General features: G+C 46.5%; 1 protein-coding gene across 2 annotated transcripts in view; it reads right to left on the reverse strand.

The window, feature by feature from the left end:
* LOC311369509 (NACHT, LRR and PYD domains-containing protein 12-like) overlaps nucleotides 1-17,792 on the reverse strand; it is a gene marked incomplete at its 5' end in the record, with an annotated part of 68,138 nt that overhangs the window by 42,689 nt on the left and 7,657 nt on the right. The window contains 6 exons of one of the 2 annotated variants that reach the window (XM_084487697.1): nucleotides 1,136-1,760; nucleotides 1,937-2,110; nucleotides 4,428-4,601; nucleotides 6,862-6,955; nucleotides 11,806-11,897; nucleotides 14,229-16,065. In XM_084487697.1, the coding sequence (XP_084343823.1) occupies nucleotides 1,577-1,760; nucleotides 1,937-2,110; nucleotides 4,428-4,601; nucleotides 6,862-6,955; nucleotides 11,806-11,897; nucleotides 14,229-16,065 (2,555 nt within the window). In that variant the 3' untranslated portion in view covers nucleotides 1,136-1,576. Of the gene's footprint in view, nucleotides 1-1,135; nucleotides 1,761-1,936; nucleotides 2,111-4,427; nucleotides 4,602-6,861; nucleotides 6,956-11,723; nucleotides 11,898-14,228; nucleotides 16,066-17,792 lie in introns of those variants that run through there. The other variant, XM_084487696.1, reaches the window with a different exon arrangement.

Raw genomic sequence — 17,792 nt, forward strand, 5'->3', positions numbered from 1 at the left:
TCTGGCCTCTACCTCCGAAATCAGCACCTCCACCTCGCATTCACTAAAGTTGTTTTTTCTTCCTTTCTCCATTTTCTCCTTTCTCCTAACGAGCGCACTACTGCAGGTTTATTTATACGAATTAGCATATTAAATGAGGGAGGAGACGGGTGGAGATGGAAATTGGTGGAGAGACGGGCTCGTGCATGTGCGCTCAATGTCACGTTAATTGGGATGTACAAAGAGAATCTGTGTGAAATCGTGCTTACGCAAGGATTGATACATCCAGATTTTTTTGTGAGCATCAGCTTTCCAGATTTTGGCGTCCGCAAAGTTTTAGTCAGAAATCCACGCAAGTCTTACACAACAACACACAACTCACTGCCTCCCTGCTTCTAGCCAATCAGCTACTAGCCACCACCAATATACTACCCGGCCTTCTTTCATCCGCCGTCATGTCTCGTCTCCACCTTGGATTATCACTCCTGCTACTCCAGACTCTTAGGACTCTCTCCTCTACTCCACCAACTTCTGGCCCACTCAGCTACACCGCCGCTGACCTTCACCGCCTCAACAATAACCATCGTCTCTCTGCTGCTGCTGCCCCTGCAGCCAGCACAGCCGGAATCCTCCGCCGACGCCGCTACATCCATCCAGGTTCTGGCCCCTCTCGCAACCAACACCTCCCCCATGGCTCACCCATCCCCTCACTCTGGACTAACTCTCGCCCCCCCGTCACCCCCACCTGCCGTACTGCCAACCTCACTAACCTCCGTTCCCCCTCCCCTGCCCCCCCATCCATCTCCCTCGCACTGCTGAACTGTCGCTCCCTCTCCAACAAATCAGCCGTTATATCTGAACTGCTACTGGACAATAACATGGATCTGCTCCTCCTCTGTGAAACATGGCAGCAGCCCCTGGACTTCTACGCTCTCAATCAAGCCACTCCTTCCAATTACAGTTACATCGCCAAACCCCGCCTCTCTGGCCGAGGGGGAGGCGTTGGCGTTCTTCATAAACAATCCCTGTCCATCACCTACTACTACTGCTACTGAACTGGTCTTCATCCTCATCTTCATCACTAGTACTGTTCTTCCTGTTTCACGTTCATCTTCTCTACAAAAATGAACATACTAAATCATATCAGATGATAGCTACTATAGTGGACTAGTGTGCTATAGCTTTAGAAATAGTAGTGCATATTGTTTATAAGATGTTTTAAGTTAAACGTAAATGTAAATCCCATGTGTGTGTGAGTGGTTGTCCCAGTCAAAACAATGAAAAATGTGTACACTGAATCTACTCCCGCAATATTTACACGACATACACATATTATACATCAAAACGTTCATCATGATGAGCTGATTAATCCTCTGTAGTATCTAAGCTATAGTCTACATACTTTTCAAGATATTCGACTTTGAAAGGTTCCAATACACATCCATTGTGATCCACCTGTGTAAACAACAGACTGAACCAGCTGAGCTCACATACAGGCTGGAAACTAACTGTTGGTACCATAGACCTGGTCCATACATACAGTACATAGACATGTACACATACGTACACACACCTACACAAACATACTAGACACACATCAACACAGGCAAACATAGCTACACATACGGATACACAAGTCCACATGTGAATGAGCGGACGTCACCTCCTGCTGTGTGGATGGACTTTCCATCCCAATAGTGAGTGTGTGTTGTGATGAATCAAACGGACACTTACACTTCTTTAGAGCTGGTTTCAGCCTCCACACTCCACCGTGCTCCACACTGGGGGGGAAACAAAGTGAGAGCAGCATGTTGAAACATTCACCTTCATCATCTGCTGTCTCATCACGTTCTACACAACATGAGTTACAGCTTCCTTTTCAAACCGCTTCATCTAGCAGCGGCTTGAATCCCTGTAGGAGACTTTGTCCCTGAGTGGAGAGCTGTCCTCTCCATACCTGAGAGTGTCCAGTCTCCAGCGTGGATCCTCCAGTCCAGCAGAGAGCAGCGCAGCTCCAGAGTCTCCTGGGTTATTGTAGCTCAGGTCCAGCTCTCTCAGATGGGAGGGGTTGGAGCTCAGAGCTGAGGCCAGAGAAGCACAGCCTTCCTGTGTGACCAGGCAGCCAGACAAGCTGCACGCACGCACGCACGCACGCACACACACACACACACACACACACACACACACACACACACACACACACACACACACACACACACACACACACACACACACACACACACACACACACACACACACACGTGTGTGTGACCTATTACTTTTCTGGAGGTAAATCTTTTCAACGTCCTCTGATGTGGAACTCAGAACTCAGAAACTCGGAATGTGCAACTGTTTGATCATTAAATCTGTAAAGTTTTAGAGTAGAGTAAAAAAACAACTAAAGGGTAAAGGGGTGCACATTCTTTACCATCTTTCACCTCAAACCTAAAATGCAAACACTAGATTTTAGTGGAACTTCAACGGGGAATAAAGACTAACTAGACAGAAAACCACATTCAACACACAAACAGTAATTGTTTTTTTTCATTTAGGCGATTCATTTTTCAGTGACCCAGGAGGTGCTGGAACATGTTCCGGCGTGTTCCGGCTCAAATGAAGCACTGCCCCCTATGCATTCAAAACATTAACTTAAACCTTTTTAAAGTGAGTGAATCTGTTCACATGAATGGACACAGATGGATGGTAGGCAGTGGCGGTTCTACATTGAATTACACCCCGGGCGAGACCCCCTCCGAGCGCCCCCCCCCCCCCTCTCAATTGCAAGAAATTCGAGGTGTGCCTGACTTGAGCCACTCATTCCATTAGAGTGTTGCTCTGTACCGGGCCGTCCATATGGGCAGGAGGGGCGGCGAACTACTTGTAAAAGCATGCTCCCAAAAAGATAGTTTGTGAATCATTGCTCCAAGTCTATTTTTAATAACGTGATCGTCACATTAACTATCTATAGTCTCTGTAGGCTTTCAGACTATTGTTGGTCTGTTGACATCACGTTTTGGATGATGGTGGACGTGGTGGGCGGCGGTTCTAGCTGAGTTTAACGTCTCATGTTGGGGCAGCTCAGCGACCGCGTTCCTCCGTATGTTGATCACATAACCCTGCAGGCTGCAATAAGGATTTCAATCCCCTAACAGTGGACCCCCGTCCCCCCCCCCATGTCCGTTACGGAGACCCAGAGGTGAACTGTCCCCCCCCCTCCCCTTTCCCCTTCTCACTAGTGGTGGATTTCATGATTTGTTTGAATGAATCAGTTCGCGTCGGTCAGTTCGCCAAGAAGAGTCGTTCGGTCGTTCGTTCGCGTTTCCGGTAGCGGTGAATCATGATTCTCAGTCACTGAGTCGGTCAGACTTGGCTCCTCCCTCATTCTCGTTCAAACGAATCACGACCGTGCAATGGTGCAAACGGTCATCAATCAACACAACATTAACTAAGTTCCTTTTAGCTGAGGAGTGCTTCATGTTCGGAATCGGGATGTTGTTGCCCGGCTGACTCTTGTGACTTCTCAGTCCTCGAGTCTTCACCGCTAAACACAGTCAGTGAACGAACGGCGACTGGCGAGTCAGCGCGACTCAGCGACTAGTGGGCGGAGCTGGGAGTCGAGTCTCGGAGAACGAACGAGACGAACGACGACGAACGAGAGCGGCGAATCAGGTTGGTTTGTTCGTTTTAAAGAGTTGTTCGTTCAAACTGATTTGTTCGTGAACGAGCCACCACTACTTCTCATACAGCTTCTCTGACGGCACCTTCTCAGCGAGCAGGGCGCCTGCAGCCGGAGGGGGCGCCAATATGCCAACTCCCCCCACAGTGATATGAGAGATAACAGGTGGCTTAAATCAAGTGATCTGATTGGTTCCCAACTGTTGTATAACGAGCGTATACACACAGCTATGACGCCCATTCAGTTTACAGAGATCCGTATCACTCCACGCCTAACTTGAACTGTTGTTTATTTATATATAAAAGCAATAGCATAGTTCACTGAATCCTAAAAATATGTTGATTGATGGAGAGGGTGGAAATGTTGTAAAGCAATAGGCACACGGTGAGTGAACTCGATAGAAGGCTAAATTGCCGGCGAACCGAGCTATGAAGCTCGCTTTTTCAAAATTGAGGGGGTCTATGACTTTCATTTCGCCATACTTACGTAACCGTTTTATAAAAGCAATAGATCACTTCAGTCAGTTAAATGTGCTCATTACACCACAGTTAAGGGGCGTTGTCCGTCCCGACGTGCAGCGGAGGGACGGACAACGCCCCTTAACTGTGGTATAATGAGAACATTTCACAGCCTGTCGTGATCTATTGCTTAAATAGAAAACCGCTTCGCAGCAAGGATGATTTTTTTTTTCTTGTGTACTCGTGCACATGTGTCATCCCGCCCTCTGTCCCTCCCCCCCTCTGTAAGTGTTTGACCGTTGAGTAAAACTGACCTGAGAGTTTCCAGTGTACAGTGTGGACTCCCCAGTCCAGCAGAGAGCAGCTTCACTCCTGAATCCTGCAGATCATTGGTACTCAGGTCCAGCTCTCTCAGATGGGAGGGGTTGGAGCTCAGAGCTGAGGCCAGAGAAGCACAGCCTTCCTGTGTGACCAGGCAGCCATACAACCTACACACACACACACACACACACACACACACACACACACACACACACACACACACACACACACACACACACACACACACACGTGTGGGAACTATTACTTTTCTGGAGGTAAATCTTTTCAACGTCCTCTGATGTGGAACTTAACTGTTTGATCATTAAAACTGTAAAGTTTTAGAGTAGAGTAAAAAACAACTAAAGGGTAAAGGGGTGCACATTCTTTACCATCTTTCACCTCAAACCTAAAATGCAAACACTAGATTTTAGTGGAACTTCAACGGGGAATAAAGACTAACTAGTCAGAAAACCACACTCAACACACCAACAGTAATTGTTTTTTTTCATTTAGGCGATTCATTTTTCAGTGACCCAGGAGGTGCTGGAACATGTTCCGGCGTGTTCCGGCTCAAAGGAAGCACTGCCCCCTATGCATTCAAAACATTAACTTAAACCTTTTTAAAGTGAGTGAATCTGTTCACATGAATGGACACAGATGGATGGTAGGCAGTGGCGGTTCTACATTGAATTACACCCCGGGCGAGACCCCCTCCGAGCGCCCCCCCCCCCCCCCCCTCTCAATTGCAAGAAATTCGAGGTGTGCCTGACTTGAGCCACTCATTCCATTAGAGTGTTGCTCTGTACCGGGCCGTCCATATGGGCAGGAGGGGCGGCGAACTACTTGCAAAAGCATGCTCCCAAAAAGATAGTTTGTAAATCATTGCTCCAAGTCTATTTTTAATAACGTGATCGTCACATTAACCATCTATAGTCTCTGTAGGCTTTCAGACTATTGTTGGTCTGTTGACATCACGTTTTGGATGATGGTGGACGTGGTGGGCGGCGGTTCTAGCTGAGTTTAACGTCTCATGTTGGGGCAGCTCAGCGACCGCGTTCCTCCGTATGTTGATCACATAACCCTGCAGGCTGCAATAAGGATTTCAATCCGCTAACAGTGGACCCCCGTCCCCCCCTTGTCCGTTACGGAGACCCAGAGGTGAACTGTCCCCCCCCCTCCCCTTTCCCCTTCTCACTAGTGGTGGATTTCATGATTCGTTTGAATGAATCAGTTTGCGTCGGTCAGTTCGCCAAGAAGAGTCGTTCGTTCGTTCGTTCGTTCGTTCGCATTTCCGGTAGCGGTGAATCATGATTCTCAGTCACTGAGTCGGTCAGACTCGGCTCCTCCCTCGTTCTCATTCTCAAACGAATCACGATCGTGCAATGGTGCAAACGGTCATCAATCAACACAACATTAACTACGTTCCTTTTAGCTGAGGAGTGCTTCATGTTCGGAATCGGGATGTTGTTGCCCGGCTGACTCTCGTGACTTCTCAGTCCTCGAGTCTTCACCGCTAAACACAGTCAGTGAACGAACGGCGACTCGCGAGTCAGCGCGACTCAGCGACTAGTGGGTGGAGCTGGGAGTCGAGCCTCGGAGAACGAACGAGACGAACGACGACGAACGAGAGCGGCGAATCAGGTTGGTTGGTTCGTTTTAAAGAGTTGTTAGTTCAAACTGATTTGTTTGCGAACGAGCCACCACTACTTCTCATACAGCTTCTCTGACGGCACCTTCTCAGCGAGCAGGGCGCCTGCAGCCGGAGGGGGCGCCAATATGCCAACTCCCCCCACAGTGATATGAGAGATAATAGAAAACGGGTGGCTTAAATCAAGTGATCTGATTGGTTCCCAACTGTTGTATAATGAGCGTATACACACAGCTATGACACCCGTTCAGTTTACAGAGTTCAGTATCACTCCGCGCCTAACTTGAACTGTTGTTTATTTATATATAAAAGCAATAGCATAGTTCACTGAATCCTAAAAATATGTTGATTGATGGAGAGGGTGGAAATGTTGTAAAGCAATAGGCACACGGTGAGTGAACTCGATAGTAGGCTAAATTGCCGGCGAACCGAGCTATGAAGCTCGCTTTTTCAAAATTGAGGGGGTCTATGACTTTCATTTCTCCATACTTACGTAACCGTTTTATAAAAGCAATAGATCACTTCAGTCAGTGAAATGTTCTCATTATACCACAGTTAAGGGGCGTTGTCTGTCCCGACGTGCAGCGGAGGGACGGACAACGCCCCTTAACTGTGGTATAATGAGAACATTTCACAGCCTGTCGTGATCTATTGCTTAAATAGAAAACCGCTTCGCAGCAAGGATGATTTTTTTTTTCTTGTGTACTCGTGCACATGTGTCATCCCGCCCTCTGTCCCTCCCCCCCTCTGTAAGTGTTTGACCGTTGAGTAAAACTGACCTGAGAGTTTCCAGTGTACAGTGTGGACTCCCCAGTCCAGCAGAGAGCAGCTTCACTCCTGAATCCTGCAGATCATTGGTACTCAGGTCCAGCTCTCTCAGATGGGAGGGGTTGGAGCTCAGAGCTGAGGCCAGAGAAGCACAGCCTTCCTGTGTGACCAGGCAGCCAGACAACCTACACACACACACACACACACACACACACACACACACACACACACACACACACACACACACACACACACACACACACGTGTGGGAACTATTACTTTTCTGGAGGTAAATCTTTTCAACGTCCTCTGATGTGGAACTTAACTGTTTGATCATTAAAACTGTAAAGTTTTAGAGTAGAGTAAAAAACAACTAAAGGGTAAAGGGGTGCACATTCTTTACCATCTTTCACCTCAAACCTAAAATGCAAACACTAGATTTTAGTGGAACTTCAACGGGGAATAAAGACTAACTAGACAGAAAACCACATTCAACACACCAACAGTAATTGTTTTTTTTCATTTAGGCGATTCATTTTTCAGTGACCCAGGAGGTGCTGGAACATGTTCCGGCGTGTTCCGGCTCAAATGAAGCACTGCCCCCTATGCATTCAAAACATTAACTTAAACCTTTTTAAAGTGAGTGAATCTGTTCACATGAATGGACACAGATGGATGGTAGGCAGTGGCGGTTCTACATTGAATTACACCCCGGGCGAGACCCCCTCCGAGCGCCCCCCCCCCCCCCCCCCCCCTCTCAATTACAAGAAATTCGAGGTCTGCCTGACTTGAGCCACTCATTCCATTAGAGTGTTGCTCTGTACCGGGCCGTCCATATGGGCAGGAGGGGCGGTGAACTACTTGCAAAAGCATGCTCCCAAAAAGATAGTTTGTAAATCATTGCTCCAAGTCTATTTTTAATAACGTGATCGTCACATTAACTATCTATAGTCTCTGTAGGCTTTCAGACTATTGTTGGTCTGTTGACATCACGTTTTGGATGATGGTGGACGTGGTGGGCGGCGGTTCTAGCTGAGTTTAACGTCTCATGTTGGGGCAGCTCAGCGACCGCGTTCCTCCGTATGTTGATCACATAACCCTGCAGGCTGCAATAAGGATTTCAATCCGCTAACAGTGGACCCCCGTCCCCCCCTTGTCCGTTACGGAGACCCAGAGGTGAACTGTCCCCCCCCCTCCCCTTTCCCCTTCTCACTATTGGTGGATTTCATGATTTGTTTGAATGAATCAGTTTGCGTCGGTCAGTTCGCCAAGAAGAGTCGTTTGTTCGTTCGTTCATTCGTTCGCGTTTCCGGTAGCGGTGAATCATGATTCTCAGTCACTGAGTCGGTCAGACTCGGCTCCTCCCTCGTTCTCATTCTCAAACGAATCACGATCGTGCGATGGTGCAAACGGTCATCAATCAACACAACATTAACTAAGTTCCTTTTAGCTGAGGAGTGCTTCATGTTCGGAATCGGGATGTTGTTGCCCGGCTGACTCTCGTGACTTCTCAGTCCTCAAGTCTTCACCGCTAAACACAGTCAGTGAACGAACGGCGACTCAGCGACTAGTGGGTGGAGCTGGGAGTCGAGTCTCGGAGAACGAACGAGACGAACGACGACGAACGAAAGCGGTGAATCAGGTTGGTTTGTTTGTTTTAAAGAGTCGTTCGTTCAAACTGATTCGTTCGTGAACGAGCCACCACTACTTCTCATACAGCTTCTCTGACGGCACCTTCTCAGCGAGCAGGGCGCCTGCAGCCGGAGGGGGCGCCAATATGCCAACTCCCCCCACAGTGATATGAGAGATAATAGAAAACGGGTGGCTTAAATCAAGTGATCTGATTGGTTCCCAACTGTTGTATAATGAGCGTATACACACAGCTATGACACCCGTTCAGTTTATAGAGTTCAGTATCACTCCGCGCCTAACTTGAACTGTTGTTTATTTATATATAAAAGCAATAGCATAGTTCACTGAAGCCTAAAAATATGTTGATTGATGGAGAGGGTGGAAATGTTGTAAAGCAATAGGCACACGGTGAGTGAACTCGATAGTAGGCTAAATTGCCGGCGAACCGAGCTATGAAGCTCGCTTTTTCAAAATTGAGGGTGTCTATGACTTTCATTTCGCCATACTTACGTAACCGTTTTATAAAAGCAATAGATCACTTCAGTCAGTGAAATGTTCTCATTATACCACAGTTAAGGGGCGTTGTCCGTCCCGACGTGCAGCGGAGGGACGGACAACGCCCCTTAACTGTGGTATAATGAGAACATTTCACAGCCTGTCGTGATCTATTGCTTAAATAGAAAACCGCTTCGCAGCAAGGATGATTTTTTTTTTCTTGTGTACTCGTGCACATGTGTCATCCCACCCTCTGTCCCTCCCCCCCTCTGTAAGTGTTTGACCGTTGAGTAAAACTGACCTGAGAGTTTCCAGTGTACAGTGTGGACTCCCCAGTCCAGCAGAGAGCAGCTTCACTCCTGAATCCTGCAGATCATTGGTACTCAGGTCCAGCTCTCTCAGATGGGAGGGGTTGGAGCTCAGAGCTGAGGCCAGAGAAGCACAGCCTTCCTGTGTGACCAGGCAGCCAGACAACCTACACACACACACACACACACACACACACACACACACACACACACACACACACACACACACACACACACACACACACACACACACACACACACGTGTGGGAACTATTACTTTTCTGGAGGTAAATCTTTTCAACGTCCTCTGATGTGGAACTTAACTGTTTGATCATTAAAACTGTAAAGTTTTAGAGTAGAGTAAAAAAACAACTAAAGGGTAAAGGGGTGCACATTCTTTACCATCTTTCACCTCAAACCTAAAATGCAAACACTAGATTTTAGTGGAACTTCAGCGGGGAATAAAGACTAACTAGACAGAAAACCACACTCAACACACAAACAGTAATTGTTTTTTTTCATTTAGGCGATTCATTTTTCAGTGACCCAGGAGGTGCTGGAACATGTTCCGGCGTGTTCCGGCTCAAATGAAGCACTGCCCCCTATGCATTCAAAACATGAACTTAAACCTTTTTAAAGTGAGTGAATCTGTTCACATGAATGGACACAGATGGATGGTAGGCAGTGGCGGTTCTACATTGAATTACACCCCGGGTGAGACCCCCTCCGAGCGCCCCCCCCCCCCCCCTCTCAATTGCAAGAAATTCGAGGTGTGCCTGACTTGAGCCACTCATTCCATTAGAGTGTTGCTCTGTACCGGGCCGTCCATATGGGCAGGAGGGGCGGTGAACTACTTGCAAAAGCATGCTCCCAAAAAGATAGTTTGTAAATCATTGCTCCAAGTCTATTTTTAATAACGTGATCGTCACATTAACTATCTATAGTCTCTGTAGGCTTTCAGACTATTGTTGGTCTGTTGACATCACGTTTTGGATGATGGTGGACGTGGTGGGCGGCGGTTCTAGCTGAGTTTAACGTCTCATGTTGGGGCAGCTCAGCGACCGCGTTCCTCCGTATGTTGATCACATAACCCTGCAGGCTGCAATAAGGATTTCAATCCGCTAACAGTGGACCCCCGTCCCCCCCTTGTCCGTTACGGAGACCCAGAGGTGAACTGTCCCCCCCCTCCCCTTTCCCCTTCTCACTAGTGGTGGATTTCATGATTCGTTTGAATTAATTAGTTCACGTCGGTCAGTTCGCCAAGAAGAGTCGTTCGTTCGTTCATTCGTTCGTTCGCGTTTCCGGTAGCGGTGAATCATGATTCTCAGTCACTGAGTCGGTCAGACTCAGCTCCTCCCTCGTTCTCATTCTCAAACTTATCACGATCGTGCAATGGTGCAAACGGTCATCAATCAACACAACATTAACTAAGTTCCTTTTAGCAGAGGAGCGCTTCATGGTTAGAATCGGGATGTTGTTGCCCGGCTGACTCTCGTGACTTCTCAGTCCTCGAGTCTTCACCGCTAAACACAGTCAGTGAACGAACGGCGACTCGCGAGTCAGCGCGACTCAGCGACTAGTGGGTGGAGCTGGGAGTCGAGCCTCGGAGAACGAACGAGACGAACGACGACGAACGAAAGCGGTGAATCAGGTTGGTTTGTTTGTTTTAAAGAGTCGTTCGTTCAAACTGATTAGTTCGTGAACGAGCCACCACTACTTCTCACACAGCTTCTCTGACGGCACCTTCTCAGCGAGCAGGGCGCCTGCAGCCGGAGGGGGCGCCAATATGCCAACTCCCCCCACAGTGATATGAGAGATAATAGAAAACGGGTGGCTTAAATCAAGTGATCTGATTGGTTCCCAACTGTTGTATAATGAGCGTATACACACAGCTATGACACCCGTTCAGTTTATAGAGTTCAGTATCACTCCGCGCCTAACTTGAACTGTTGTTTATGTATATATAAAAGCAATAGCATAGTTCACTGAATCCTAAAAATATGTTGATTGATGGAGAGGGTGGAAATGTTGTAAAGCAATAGGCACACGGTGAGTGAACTCGATAGTAGGCTAAATTGCCGGCGAACCGAGCTATGAAGCTCGCTTTTTCAAAATTGAGGGGGTCTATGACTTTCATTTCGCCATACTTACGTAACCGTTTTATAAAAGCAATAGATCACTTCAGTCAGTGAAATGTTCTCATTATACCACAGTTAAGGGGCGTTGTCCGTCCCGACGTGCAGCGGAGGGACGGACAACGCCCCTTAACTGTGGTATAATGAGAACATTTCACAGCCTGTCGTGATCTATTGCTTAAATAGAAAACCGCTTCGCAGCATGGATGATTTTTTTTTTCTTGTGTACTCGTGCACATGTGTCATCCCGCCCTCTGTCCCTCCCCCCCCTCTGTAACTGTTTGACCGTTGAGTAAAACTGACCTGAGAGTTTCCAGTGTACAGTGTGGACTCCCCAGTCCAGCAGAGAGCAGCTTCACTCCTGAATCCTGCAGATCATTGGTACTCAGGTCCAGCTCTCTCAGACTAGAGGAGTTGGAGCTGAGAACTGAGGCCAGAGCTTCACAGCATGTCTCTGACAGATGACAGCCATCCAGCCTTCACACACACAATAAACACAACATGTTAGGAACTGGGATTAAATTATTTTACATATTTTACTATTAACATAAAAGGACGTGTTGAAAACTTTAATTAGAGATGTTTTATTAATAGAAATACATTCAATCCATAAATGTTACGCGCTGAAAGCAGGCAGTCATGCAGCTATGCGGCTGGCGTTTACACTTGCGTGCATGGCGGGGTTTAAAACATAACTTCCAACCTAATATTAAGTAATATAACGCAGGTGCGCAAGGCAGCCACAGGAGACGCCAACATTGTTTTCAACTGCTCGGTACCGCGCCGTATTAATTAACCAAGTTTTGAAAAGAAAAAGTATTTGAAGCGAATAAGCAACGCTGTTTTTGATTTGTTTATTTGGTTTTGAACGAATAATTTTGGATGCATGCATCGGCTTTGAGTTGGTTTGTTTACTTTGAAATTGTATACGCTCGCAACACACACGCGCACACGCACGCACACATTCACCGCCGCACCTACTACAACCTGCCGATCTTCAATCAAAACAACATCATGTAAGTGATGCCGAACGCAGTCGTACCATGCGTGTTTAGAAGCGCAACATTGAAACGGGTCCCGTCTGAAACAGTCGCGCGGCGCAGCGTTCCAAACGCAAAGTACTTCCAGACGCGACTCTTGTTATTCTTTTTATCGACGAGTCGAGGCGGAGCCGTCGCACTCGCTGCAGCTGCCGTCTTCCACGTTCCCGTGTAGGTGTATATGCTGCCCCCGTGACGTCCAGAGGAATTGCGTGCTCGGTACCTACGGTACTAAGAAAAACGAGTACCGTCACGTTTTTTGAATTTTGGTATCGACTTGGTACCGAAGTATCGGTTCTCGTGACATCCCTACTCTGGATATCGGACAATATCCCGAGATTGAGATCTCAAACTCAGGATATTGGGGAGCGCGTAACGGTCGTCGCGTCACGCTAATAAAAACTAATAAACCGCTCATAAAACAAATAAATCCCGGCAAAAAGTGTAATCTTGTTTATTTTTGGAGTGTTCACGTGTAGTTTATATAAAACAATGATTCACCTCAGGCTCTGTGAATAGTGAATCCGTGAACACTATTCACTATTCACAACTGTTAATTATTATCATTTATTTTTTATGATTGTTATGATTGGGGAGTTTGTTAAATAAACAAATCGTTACTGCTTTTATATCATAGTATTAATTATTTTGTGTTATAATATAATACATTATCACTGAACGTACAGAGATGTTTTCTACGTTGTTATAACTTTTATTTTCTAGTTTTATTATTATTATTATTGTTATTTTCTAACATCAGGCCTTCTGTTAGAAATCTGGGTGTGATTTTTGACAGTGCCTTTAAGTTCCAGCAGCAGGTCAGCGCTGTGGTTAGAAAAAGCTTTTTCCACCTGAGAACCCTAGCCAAGGTAAAAGCCTACCTGCCCCAGAGAGACCTAGAGAGAGTCATCCACGCCTTCATAACATCACAACTGGACTACTGCAATGCTCTATACACCGGCATTGATCAGTCACAACTCCGCCGCCTGCAGTTAGTTCAAAACTCTGCCGCCCGACTCCTCACCTGTACAAAGAAGCGCGATCATATCACCCCGGTCCTCGCATCGCTCCACTGGCTCCCCATCCGCTACCGCATTGACTTCAAACTTCTTTTGACAGTCTACAAATCCCTCCATGGTCTGGCCCTACCTCTCTGATATTCTCCACCACCACATCCCTTCTAGAGCACTGCGGTCAGCGGACCAACTTTTGTTGGAGGTGCCCAGGACCAGGACCAGGACCAGGACCAGGCTAAAAACCAGGGGGGACAGAGCCTTTGCGGTGGCAGCTCCCAGACTCTGGAACTGCCTCCCCCTACACATCCGGGCAGCCCAGTCGCTAAATGATTTTAAATCTCATTTAAAGACCCACCTTTTTTCACTGGCCTTCGATTAGCGTTTCCTTTTTCAAGTGCCAGCAAATAGTGTCCCCTAGTTACCTTTTAAATTTCTCTTCTATTTTATCCTGTTTTAGCTCCTAGAGTCTTTGTCTTTTAATTTTTCATTGTGTATCTGCACTTCCTGTGAAGCACTTTGGTTGCGGCTCAGCCGCATGTAAAATTGTGCTATACAAATAAAACTTGACTTGACTTGACTTTATGTATATTATCTTGTGTGTATTGTTATACATGTTATTAGTGAATGTACAGATACGATTTGTATTTTATTATACCTTTTATATTCTAGCATATATTATAATATATACATTATATTAAATTTTATGTATATAGTGTTGTGTGTATTGTAATACATGTTATTAGTGAACTCACAGAGATGTTTTGGAGGCTTTGACCACTGGCAGCAGCCTCAGAAGACCCTCCTCTGAAGCAGAGTATTTCTTCAGGTCAAACACGTCCAGCTCCTCTTCTGATGACAGTAAGATGAAGACCAGAGCTGACCACTGAGCAGGAGAGAGAGATTCTGTGGAGAGACTTCCTGATGTCAGGTAATATTGGATCTGCTCCACTAGAGAACGGTCGTTCAGCTCATTCAGACAGTGGAACAGATTGATGCTTCTCTCTGGAGAGAGATCTCCATCTATCTTCTTCTTGATGTAAGACACGGTTTGCTCATTGGTATTTGAGCCACTTCCTGTCTGTCCCAGCAGACTTTTTTTAATCTGAGTGATCAGTGATCTACTTCCTGTCTGTCTCAGCAGACCTCGTAGGAGAATCTGATTGGTCTCCAGAGAGAGGCCCAGGATGAAGCGGAGGAACAAGTCCAGGTGTCCATTCTCACTCTGTAAGGCCTTGTCCACAGCACTCTGGTAGAGGAGGAGGAGTTTATCTTCCCCAGAGTTTGGTTGTTCTTCTGAGAGCAGATTGACCCCAGTGTTGATGAAGTGCTTAAAGACATAAAGGGCAGCCAGAAACTCCTGGAGGCTCAGATGGACAAAGCAGAACACCTTGTCCTGGTACAGCCCACACTCCTCTTTAAAGATCTGGGTGAACACTCCTGAGTACACTGAGGCTGCTCTGATTTCGATGCCACACGCTGCCAGGTCTGCCTCGTAGAAGATCAGGTTGCCTTTCTCCAGCTGGCTAAAAGCAAGTTTACCCAGAGAAACAATGATCTTCCTGCTCTGTGAACTCCAGTGTGGATCTGTTTCAGCTCTGCCATGATACTTCCTGTCCCCCTGTATGGACTGAACCCTCAGGAAGTGGCTGTACATCTGAGTCACGGTCTTGGGCGTCTCTTCTCTTTTCTGGGATGTTTTGAAGCAGTCCTCCAGAACTGTAGCAGTGATCCAACAGAAGACTGGGATGTGACACATTATGTGGAGGCTTTGTGATTTCTTGACGTGGGAGATGATTGTGTTGGCCAATGTCTCCTCTCTGAATCTCTTCCTGAAGTACTCCTCCTTCTGTGGGTCGGTGAACCCTCTCACCTCTGTCACCATGTCAACACACTCAGCAGGGATCTGATTGGCCGCCGCAGGGCGTGTGGTTATCCAGATGCGAGCGGAGGGAAGCAGGTCGCCCCTGATGAGGTTTGTCAGCAGCACGTCCACCGAGGTGGACTTTGTGACATCAGTCCAGATCGGGTTGTTCTGGAAGTTCAGAGGAAGTCGACACTCATCCAGACCATCCAAGATGAAGACCACTTGGAACCGATCAAATCTGCAGATTCCTGCTTCTTTGGTCTCAATAAAGAAGTAATTAAGAAGTTCCACCAAGCTAAACTCTTTCCCTTTCAGTAAATTCAGCTCTCTGAAAGTGAGGAGAAATGTGAAGTGTATGTCATTGTTGGATTTGCCTTCAGCCCAGTCCAGAGTGAACTTGTGTGTTAAGATGGTTTTACCAATGCCGGCCACTCCAGTTGTCATAATTGTCCTGATTGGTTTATCTTGTCCAGGTAAGGGTGTAAAGATGTCTCCACATTTGATTGGTGTTTCCTCTAAGGCTGGTTTCCTGGAAGCTGTTTCAATCAGTCTGACCTCATGTTCCTGGTTGACCTCTCCACTGCCTCTCTCTGTGATGAAGATCTCTGTGTAGAAGTCCTTCAGAGGTGTTGAATGTCCTGCTTTAGCGATTCCCTCAAACACATTGTTGAATTTCCTCTTCAAATGAGACTTGAGTTCACGTTGGCACTCAACAGCAGCAGATCCTAAATGAGAAAAACAACAGAAGAAATCAGTTAGCGGATGGTGGCATCAGTGGAAACAGGTCAATATTTCCTGTTAAATTATCCAAATTATACAGTCATTTAATGAAAAAAGGTCAAACAAATCGCAACAGAAGAAAACTCAACTGATTTTGTATCTTCAATATGTCCTGAGTAAGGAAAAAAAAGAATGACAGCCACTACGAGCCAGTCCCACAATGAGCTTTCCACATGCCGTTTCTGTGTCTGTAGCTTTAAATTCTAATGAGGAGGAGAGAGGCGGGCAAGGTGGAGGGTGGGGGTGTGGCCAGGGTTGCCAGCTTGGGCAGTTTACCGCCAAAGCTGGTTTAGGATCAGATCGGCGGTTTTTCATAGCCAAAACACAACACTGACACGTCAGATCAAATAAGACAAACAACTGTGCTATCCTTCTTCCTGTGACACAATCAGTAGCATCTGTTACGTTCAGAGCTGGTTCAGAGCAGCAGGCAGCACACACACACACACACACACACACACACACACACACACACACACACACACACACACACACACACACACACACACACACACACACACACACACACTGCTCTGGCTGATGTGCCCCCACTACCTTCAGCTCACTTCACGTACGCACGCAGGCCCGCCCCCAAACATATTTTTATTTGAAATAAACAAAATGTTAAAGTGGGTTAATCTTGCAGGCCTATAGCCGAAAGGTCCACTCAGGGTTTTTTCCACTAGTCTTTATGATGAGCGACTTTCATTGTTAATAAACAAAAGCATTGTTAACAGATGAAGGCATTATTTTCTATAACTAGATGAATAAAGTCACTGATAAGCTTAATTGGTTATTTAAGGTTGTAGGCTATTTGAATAGACATGCCTACATTGTGTTGTTAATAGGCTAATAATATGCAAATGCTGGATTAACTCCTAAAGATTACTAAAGTTAACTTTAGTAAGACTATGCTACTACAAGCGCATATTCTGCCATGACAAACACCCATTCACAAAAACTGACGGATGTGGCGAGGGCGCATCGTCTTAAAGCTCAGAGGGCAGTGTTGGCAGTCTGACCTCTGCCGCGCGATTCTGAAAAGTATTGGCTCATGCGGCCAATTGCAATTAGCCTAGGGTGACCAGACGTCCCCGTGTGCCGGGACAGTCCTGATTTTGAGTTGCGTGTCCCTGGGCCCAACAAAAGCCTGTCGGGATGCTAAAATGTCCCGGTTCACACCGGCACCAACCACCAGCGATTACATAGCTAACGTGGTCTTACTATAGCCTGATCATTAACTAAAAAACACATAGAAAGAATAAAGCATTCAGCATATGATTTCAACAATGTGTGAGGGCATACGCTCCAGGGATGGTCGCACAGTGGAATGCTGATGGAAAACCAGCGGACGAGTGCTGGGAAGAGATGTTCACGCATTTCAGAAGCAGGGAGATTCTATGCGCACAAAGACATTGCCTACTATGCTTTGTTAAAAAAAAATAAAAAAAAAGTTCTGTTGGTGTATTTTCCAAAACTCTCTTCAGCTTCAGGCTAATTCATAAAAATAAACATAGTCCCACACGAAACTCATTCAATGACTTTTCATAACATCTCTTAAATGTGTAAATAGGCCTACCAAAAACATACATGATTTTTCCCCATTAGGCTAATATGAGCCTAATATCTGCGTCTATGACTTCTGGGAGTCAAAGCCAAAGTTCCTTTCCCC

Source organism: Micromesistius poutassou (genome assembly GCF_964030765.1).
Source record: "Micromesistius poutassou genome assembly, chromosome: 24".
In the NCBI taxonomy this organism is placed as follows: Eukaryota; Metazoa; Chordata; class Actinopteri; order Gadiformes; family Gadidae; genus Micromesistius; species Micromesistius poutassou.